The sequence below is a fragment of the Schistocerca piceifrons genome, chromosome 9 (assembly GCF_021461385.2).
Source record: "Schistocerca piceifrons isolate TAMUIC-IGC-003096 chromosome 9, iqSchPice1.1, whole genome shotgun sequence".
Lineage (NCBI taxonomy): Eukaryota > Metazoa > Arthropoda > Insecta > Orthoptera > Acrididae > Schistocerca > Schistocerca piceifrons.
In genome coordinates, this window is record NC_060146.1 from 25,356,619 (window position 1) to 25,366,402 (window position 9,784).

Here is a 9,784-nt window from a genome sequence, read left to right on the forward strand (position 1 = left end):
ATCGTCTGCTGCCTTCACTACTTCATCCCTCAGAGCTACCCATTCTTCTTCTACTGTATTTCTTTCTCCCATTCCTATCAATTGTTCCCTTATGCTCTCCTTGAAACTCTGTACAACCTCTGGTTCTTTCAGTTTATCCAGGTCCAATCTCCTTAAATTCCCACCTTTTTGCAGTTTCTTCAGTTTTAATCTACAGGTCATAACCAATAGATTGTGGTCAGAGTCCACATCTGCCCCTGGAAACGTCTTACAATTTAAAACCTGGTTCCTAAATCTCTGTCTTACCATTATATAATCTATCTGATACCTTTTAGTATCTCCAGGGTTCTTCCATGTATACAACCTTCCATCATGGTTCTTAAACCAAGTGTTAGCTATGATTAAGTTATGCTCTGTACAAAATTCTATCAGGCGGCTTCCTCTTTCATTTCCTAGCCCCAATCCATATTCACCTACTACGTTTCCTTCTCTCCCTTTTCCTACACTCGAATTCCAGTCACCCATGACTATTAAATTTTCGTCTCCCTTCACTATCTGAATAATTTCTTTTATTTCATCACACATTTCTTCAATTTCTTCGTCATCTGCAGAGATAGTTGGCATATGAACTTGTACTACTGTAGTAGGAGTGGGCTTCGTATCTATCTTGGCCACAATAATGCGTTCACTATGCTGTTTGTAGTAGCTTACCCGCACTCCTATTTTCCTATTCATTATTAAACCTACTCCTGCATTACCCCTATTGGACTTTGTGTTTGTAACCCTGTGGTCACCTGACCAGAAGTCTTGTTCCTCCTGCCACCGAACTTCACTAATTCCCACTATATCTAACTTTAACCTATCCATTTCCCTTTTTAAATTTTCTAACCTACCTGCCCGATTAAGGGATCTGACATTCCACGCTCCGATCCGTAGAACGCCAGTTTTCTTTCTCCTGATAACGACATCCTCTTGAGTAGTCCCCGCCCGGAGATCCGAATGGGGGACTATTTTACCTCCGGAATATTTTACCCAAGAGGACGCCATCATCATTTAATCATACAGTAAAGCTGCATGCCCTCGGGAAAAATTACGGCCGTAGTTTCCCCTTGCTTTCAGCCGTTCGCAGTACCAGCACAGCAAGGCCGTTTTGGTTATTGTTACAAGGCCAGATCAGTCAATCATCCAGACTGTTGCCCTTGCAACTACTGAAAAGGCTGCTGCCCCTCTTCAGGAACCACACGTTTGTCTGGCCTCTCAACAGATACCCCTCGATTGTGGTTGTACCTACGGTGTGGCTATCTGTATCGCTAAGGCACGCAAGCCTCCCCACCAACGGCAAGGTCCATGGATCATGGGGAGGAGGTCGGGCAATGTGGGTGGCCAAATAATTCGCTCGAATTGTCCAGAACGAACAGTTGTTGTCCGGTGAGATGACATCGTTGCTTGGGAACATGACTGCAAATGGTCTCCAATCACCTGAGAAGAAACGACAGCTCCGCCATGGCACCACCCTTTTGTACCTTGTACGTACCGCCATTTCTAGGCGTGCATATTGCTATCCAATGACTTTAGTCACTTCACTGACGAATCGGTGAGTTCTGTGGAATTTGTACAAACCCAACAGTCGGACGCTCCTAACGCTGAGATGACAGCAACGTTATTGGCTGTACCGCGCAATCTTGTAAGACACAAATCGTACCTGGAGTCGGCAAACGGGCTTGTTAGTAGCAAGTGATACATGCAAATGGGTAGTGCGATGAAGTACGGAGCGATACGAACTGCCAGGAGGAATATCATTGTTGTGGCTTCCGTTGACCAACGGAGGAGAACAGAACGCTGGCCGGCCGGAGTGGCCGAGCGGTTCTAGGCGCTACAGTCTGGAGCCGCTCGACCGCTCCGGTGGCAGGTTCGAATCCTGCCTCGGGCATGGATGTGTGTGTTGTTCTTTGGCTAGTTAGGTTTAAGTAGGTCTAAGTTCTGGGGGACTGATGACCTCAGCAGTCAAGTCCCATAGTGCTCAGAGCCATTTGAATCGGTTCTGAACAGAACACTGACAGCGGTGTCACCAGCGACAATAATTGACGCTGGAGCGACACCACATCGTATGAGGCCCAGTTCGAGGGGCTGCATAGCTTCAATCCACACCGACGGAAAAAAATCGCAGCACCAAGAAGGAGTTCTCTGACACAGACGAAAGTTAGTAGGCACGTTCCTACGTCTATAAGATGATGTCTATTACAATTTTGCGCCAGTCGCATAAGAGTGGAGCTACTAGTGCCACTATGACAGTGCAGAGCAAGCTTGCTTTAAATACACGCTCTGTCGGTCATGAGAGTTTTTGAGACTGGACGTGGTGAGTTGAAGCTAGTGAATGAATGCGATTAACGCTAAAAAGACGCCATTCTCAACACCTCGCTGATTTTGGACGAGGCCTACGATAACTGGATGTTCCTTCTGCGTTGCTGCAAAAAGACATGGCAGGAAGGTAGCCACTGCACGTGTTTGCTGGTAGTGGTGGTCACGAAAATGTATGGTCGTAGGGAAACTAGGGACGGGATGACTGCATGGCAATACCGACAGGGAAGACTGTCGTGACGGCGTATGGCTCCAGCGCATCGTACTGCACCTGCAGCACAAGCCTCAGCAGCAGCGGGCACGGCAGGGACAGAACGAAATTACAAATCGATTACTTCAAGGACCTCTCCAAGTCAGGCGCCCTGCAACGTGAATTCCACTGACACGGAACCTCCGCCGTTTGCGACTTCAGTGGTGTCATGCGAGCGCTCGTTGGAGAGCAGGGCAGAGGTCGCTTGTACTTTCTGATGAAAGCTGGTTGGGCCTCGGTGCCCACGATGGCCGTGTGTCACTTACGACGAGACCAGTTGAGGACTAGCAACCAACCCCGACCTGGAGCTATGGTCTCGGGAGAGATTTCGTATGACAAGAGGACACTCTCAGGGCTATCCCACGCAACCTGACTGCAAATCTGTACGTCAGTCTGGTGATTCGTTCTGTTACGCTCACATTTATGAACGGCATTACAGGGGGTGTTTTCCAACAGGCTGTCGCTCACCCAATGACCGCTGTCGTAATCCAAACGCTCTACAGTGTGTCGACGTGTTACTTGGCCTGCTCGATCACCACATCTCCAATCGAGAAACAGTTCCTAGAAAATGAACCCCTCAGTAATTACATTAAATACTGGTAGAGATATGTAGATGATGTACTGTGTATGCGGACAGGTACCAACAGACAACTGAACACATTCCTAGAACATCTAAATTCACAACATAAAAACATATAATTCTACATGCAGCTAGGTGAAAAATCCATTAACTTTTAGGCCTTAACACATATATCAACACAAATACACGTACTTCTAGCATTTACAGAAAACCCACAAAAACAGACACGGTAATACCCTCATGTTCATAACACCCAATAACACACAAACATGCAGCCTTGCATTCCATGGTACATCGCCTCACATCCATACCAATGTCAAAACAGATTTTCCAAACAGAAGTAGACACCATTAACTATGTTACATATAACAATGGCTATAACCCTGAATTAGTTGACAAAATCCTGCAGAAGAAACAAAGAAGGAAAATCTTGCCCTACATTTATGCTCTCTCTGCAATAACAACCACACCAAAAACCAACTGGTGTACTATTCCATATCTAGGTAAACTATCAAACTACCCAAAACATTGAAATCCCAAAACTATAAGATATCATTTTATATAAGAGGCACTACAGCTAATCTGCTATTCAACAGCAAGGACAAAACAGATAAACAAAGCAACAGTGGGGTCTACAAAATAACCTGCACTGACTGCAATAAACTGTACATTGGTCAAATGGGCCGGGACATATCAACAAGGTTGACTGAACATGAACTCAGCTCGATATTAAATAAATCAGACTCCACCTTTTCTGAACATGTACTCAAAGAAGAACACGAATATCTAACCCACACAGAAGTGCTACACATAGCCAACAAAGGCAGTGAACTCAGCCTACTAGAAGCACTTGAAATTAACAAACACTTAGCCCTAAATCCCCAGCTGGTTCTAAATGACCAATTGCAACTGAGCACATCATCACTCTTAAACTTTACACAATAAAGTAAACCTACTACTAACCACAAAGTGTCCCAATAGTAAACAAATTGACATCCCAATATAAAGTAATATCCCATATGTGTTTACATTTCTAACTGTAACTCAACTGTAACCATGTAATATTTGGAATATATGTAACCCCCAAACAAACATTGCTGTTGTACAACTAACAATTAGTGTCCAGTGCAACTGTTCACAGCTGGCCGGATTGGCTGTGTGGTTCTAGGCGCTGCAGTCTGGAACCGAGCAACGGCTACGGTCGCAGGTTCGAATCTTGCCTGGGGCATGGATGTGTGTGACGTCCTTCGGTTAGTTAGGTTTAATTAGCTCTAAGTTCTAGGCGACTGATGACCTCAGAATTTAAGTCGCATAGTGCTCATAGCCATTTGAACCATTTTTTTGAACTGTTCACAATAAACACCAAACAGTTGTAGTTTTGTAACAATGTGTAGTCTAAATAATCCAAATCTTGTCATACATGGTACTGACAAACCATAAAATGTGATTTATTACGTTAAAGAACAGTTTTACAGAACAAAAAGTCAAAAGACCCTTTTGACAACTCCAAAGACAATACTACAACCAAAGATTGTATGTAAGTGAGTTGTATCCTAGCCCAGAATGTTTGGTTCGAACACAAGCTCCTTGTAAACAATAGTCAGTAGTTATCTGAAGATGGCCTAATAAGCCAAAAACTAGTTCATACAAATAAAATCAGTAGAACAAGAAAGCGCCTAAGTGTAATTCAACCCTCAACACGATGTAATAGATATTAGGCTGATTAGTACAGATTTATTTCTACCTGATGAGAAAAATACTTGCAATGTAGCCTATGTCACTATTACAGGATCTTCACAACATGTAACGATACGTTAGTGATGTGCATGCCCTGATTTCTTCTGTCCTTGAAAATAACTTGTATAAAAGTAGAAATCTACACTTCACATGAGAAATTTTAGGCATGTGGTCAACAATATAGGCATCACAGATTGGGTAAAGTGGATCTTTTAATCTGGGGCGGGGGGGGGGGGGGGTGCGGTATGTCGGGGTGGAATTGGTTAGAACTACTATACAAAACCAAGCTGCAGCTGTTTGTTTGGCGGTACACTGCAGCTGGCTGCAGAGGTGGTCACAAGGAGCCAGCTACCAGAAGTAATGGATTAGCTCAGTCTGTGACAGGCTTTTTAGTGTACAGAGCGCACCGACCAGAAGTGGGAAGTGTGCTGGGTGAGTGGGGATAGACGCGGATGTGTGTGTAGTGTGAGAGGAGATTGAAAATAACAGGTGTTTGCGCTGGCAATATTGATAACATTCAAATTCCTACCATTCCAACCATCCCTGGATGCCTTCCATGGCTGGTGGTATTGCTTACACACGCGTCCACGACTGCAGCTGTAGCAGAAGTGGAAGTTATCGCCAGTGTAGTTTTCACCGATCTCTGGGTACTAGCGTCGGCGGTGTATGACGAAATTGGTGCACTGTGTGTGTACATCAGGACATGAACGTGCGGAATCTGCCAGTGTTTCGGCGATCTCCGACATCCTCCCATGGCAGCTGCTGCTACAGACTGATTTGTGGTTAAGTGTGTCATGCTTAGTGCTTGCCAGTACATCGCAATGGACTCTGTCTTGCAGTGGTATTTGCTTGTTTTCTCTATACTATCCGCAATAGGCCCTTCCTCCTTCTCAATGTAGTGGAGAGAACCAATTTAGGTTTTCCTAGCATCAAATTCCCGATTGACAATGATATCTAGCCATGACGACTTATTACTCCTGATTAGATCGCGGTTTAAGTGTGTTATATTTAGTGTCTCTCAGTACATCACAGTGGACTCTGTCTTGCAGAGGTATTTGTTGTTGTTGTCTCTGTACCATCATGTGGTAGATTTTCTTCCTCCTCGTGCACCTTCTCCTTCTCCTCCTCCTCCGCCTCCTCCTGCACTCTTCTTCCTGGTGTAGCTGAGAGAACCTGTCAGTTTAGTAATTCTGTAGTACCTTTGAAAAAGAAAATACACATGGAAGGCCTGTAGTCCTCAGGGAACCCAAAACCATTACGGAATGCACATCGAAATTTGAAATTCCAGATATTTCATACATCACCACTTCCAGTTGTGATGTCAAATAATAATAGGTTTAGATTATTTAATGACATTTCTCGCCAAGAGCATTATACAATTGTTTATGCGAGCAAAATATGGTGCAGTGTTGTTCGTTATTAGTTTTAAACTGTGTGTGTTTGAAGCAAATTATGTAAGTGCTTATATTAATCATTTAATTAATATTTCCTGTGGCACATCTTCTGAAGCAACATTTGTGACATTTTCAAAATATGATATTCCACTCCAGATTTAGTAACTTCTGAAGCACTGCAGCGTTTCATGAAGTGTATTACAAGAATCTGCACCAGGATGGCTGGGGCAGTTTAGAGACCATGGGTGGAGTGAAAAAGTGCTGCAGTTATTAGAATATCCCATGCTCATTCATGATCAAACCAGTTAGCTGTCTCTCTCTTTGTAGCCAACAATCACTTTTTTTCTTTTACTATATTTCCAGTCAGCCTGCTATTAGTTTTGTGATGTCATCAATTTTTGTGTGTTTGTGTGTGTGTGTGTGTGTGTGTGTGTGTGTGTGTGTGGGTGTGGGTGGGTGGGTGAAATAGTTACCATGTTCGTCATGTATCCCCTGCATCATGATCAGAAATTAACTATTTATTAACTCCAGCAATATTTCTGAATCGATTCTCAGACAGGTAATTGCTTTGAAGGAAAGCATCTCTTGCATGTGCTGGTATCTGCATGCATACAGACCACCTGAGATGGCAGAGGACACTGACAGGATGTGTGATTTTATTCCAGGGATTAGCGTGACATCCATTCTGTGCGGTGCAAGAGGCAGCTTGTGGTGAGCCCATTGGTGGACACGTCGCTTTGTGGGGCCCACCCAGACTTCGGACAGGCTGCATGGATGGCGAGACGAGAGAAGGTGTTAGAGATATGTTCAAGCAATCTGTGAGGGTGTAATTACCCATCCCTCAAAAGAGAACAATACGTTTGCCCCTGAATGTGTACTTGCCCCTGATGTAGGCAACCCACAATGTGTGGCGATGCCGCTGTTACCCTACTATTCCAGTTCCCAGCCATATACTGTCTGGCACCGTAGACATTTACTACAGAGGTGTGAGTCCTATGAGGAGCTGCTCCAACATTGTGCCCTGTTGTTTTTAGGCTGGCAGTGTGCTAGATGGACTTCTGGTAGCACTTTCGAAATCACGACTGATTTCTTCTGCTGATTTCCTGTGATTTTTTTCAACTGTCCTCCACAGTGCTTGACAGTCCCTGTCCATAAGTAGATGAGGTTGTCAAGATCCGACTGCCTTCAGACTTAAGTGTCCTCGACGGGAATATATGCTATCTTGTGGGCACTGCAGCAGATCAGATAGTCGTATGTTGGGAGTGATAAACACATCGTGTGTTCCGACTCCCTGAGTGCCCATCACTCTCTGCAGTGTGGATAAAGTTGTCCAGAATATCCAGGACGCTCTCCTCAACCTACGCAGGCTGGGGAAGGAAGTGTCTTTCTACTTGGAACCAGGGTGCGTGAAAAAGACATTTCAGTTTGCCATCTACCCACAAGGTACCACCCCGCATGGCTCCTCGCTCTAGTGAGAGGACTCTCCAGTTTGTGGCCCTTTTGGCGTACAGGTCACAGTACACCACCTTTTACTAGAATGAAGATTATTTTCAGATGAAACGGCGGCAACTCTTTGCCAACAGATTTGCTCTATTGTAATTGATGGTCAATCGAATGTGACACGACCTTTAGGGTTTTCTGAACATTCGATACGTTCACCAAAATTTTAGGGTGACGTTCTTGACGTGTTATGAGGGTTGCTGTCTGATTCCTGCTTTTTTGCCAATTATCAGCCAGCTACATACTTCTCTGAATCTGTTTTAGTTTTCCTCTTGTTTTACTTAGCGTTACTTAATAGTTGTAGAACATCTGAACAATTTTAACGCTATCTTTCATTGAGTGTGATATATTCTAACCATGCAAGGTGTGTTCAAAAAGTATCGGTAATTTTCATTTTCTAGAATTACTTTTATTATTCATCTACATTAATGTTATATTCTTCAAAGTAGTCCTCATTACATGACATACGCTTACGCAACCGCTTTTTCATATTCCCTGAACACTTCCAGAACACTTATCTTTGCCACAGCACGTAGCTCTTTCAGTGATGCGCTTTTAAGCTCATCTAAGGTTGTAAAACGACGGCGCTTTAACGTTCGTTTCATTTGGAAACAGGAAAAAGCCACACGTGGCCATGTGTAGCGAATTTGGAGACTGGGCATCATTACAATTTTGCTTTCTGCCAAAAATTCATAACAAGCAATGAAGTGTGAACAAGTGAAAAATTGTGGTGCAAAAGCCACGAATTGTTTCGCAACAAATCCTGGAGTTTTTTTCGGATTACTTCTAGAGAACGGCACTGATGTTTTGGGTAGTAGTACTTCTAACTGATTTTGACCTATTGCCAAAAGGTCGAGATGCCCTACACGGTTAAAATCGAAGAAAACACTGAGCAAAACCTTCCCAAATAATGATTTGTTTCGTTTTTTTCCGTCGGTTTTTGATGTGGTGGGGTGGCCAGAAAGTTCGTCATCCTCAAATTTTTCACCACCATCACCAAAACGCTTATAGCACACATAAACCCTTGTTTCACTCCTAAGAGTCACTAAAAGCAACAATTATAATATATAAAACCTTGTTACATTTTATTCCATTTTCGTAGCAAAATATAATGCAAACTGTCTGACTCATTTTGGAGACAAATCAGCAATCGTCACTCCTAAGCGAACACAGCTCACTTACGTGACAACTGAGGACCCACTAAACGTTCAATACAGCGATCAGTGAACACTTAGTTTGACATGATGGCCGATAAACAACGAAAAATCGCGAGAATTTGACTAACACAATCCTCGAAATTAAAAGTTCCCGCTACTTTTTGAACACACCTGTATACAGCAAATAACAGAGGATGAAAATGGTGCTCCGAGATTAACAGATTGGCAGGAAATCATAGTAGGCCATTATAAACTAGTCAGGAGAAAAGAACACAAATTAAATGATGCATTGGTTAACGCTTGATGACGAAGACAGAATGTGTAAAAACATTGTGTTAAACCAGTTGACTGACTCACTCGTCGCCGCCATCGCCACCAGCAGGGCAGCCGCGAGCGCACAGTGGGAGCGCGTGGCCATGGCTGCCGCAGTCGCCGCCTGCTCTGCTGCCGCTACTGCGACCGCCCGGCAGCGCGAGCCTCGCGCACTGGCGAGCCACCTGGCGGCGTCGTGCCGAAACAGGCGTGTGTGAGCAGCACACGAGGGCGGGGGCACCCGGGCGAAGGCAGAGGGCAGGTTACTATAAGGCAGGGCCCGGGAACGAGTACTCGAAAACGGCGAAGCTTGTCGAATGTTCACGTGCTACTGTCGTAAGCTTCGTCAGAAGGAAGCAGGACAGCGAAAATACCACTAGTCGCTAAATGGTTGGACGCCCATGACTCTTCATACAAAGTACTGTTTGGAGGCTTATCTGTCCTGTCCATTTTCTTTGCCATTCTGTGTCCACTGGCGCAATCCCCGTACACGGCGAAAATATTTGTAGATATCTTC

At 44.3% G+C, this 9,784-nt stretch overlaps 1 protein-coding gene across 1 annotated transcript in view; it reads right to left on the bottom strand.

The window, feature by feature from the left end:
* Positions 1 to 9,385, bottom strand: part of LOC124717365 (serine protease 1-like) — a 219,399-nt gene extending 210,014 nt beyond the window's left edge. Inside the window, exon 1 of the mRNA XM_047244202.1 lies at positions 9,313 to 9,385. Coding sequence (XP_047100158.1) covers positions 9,313 to 9,373 — 61 coding nt within the window. The 5' untranslated portion in view covers positions 9,374 to 9,385. The remainder of the gene's footprint in view (positions 1 to 9,312) is intronic.
* Positions 9,386 to 9,784: the final 399 nt, after the last annotated feature.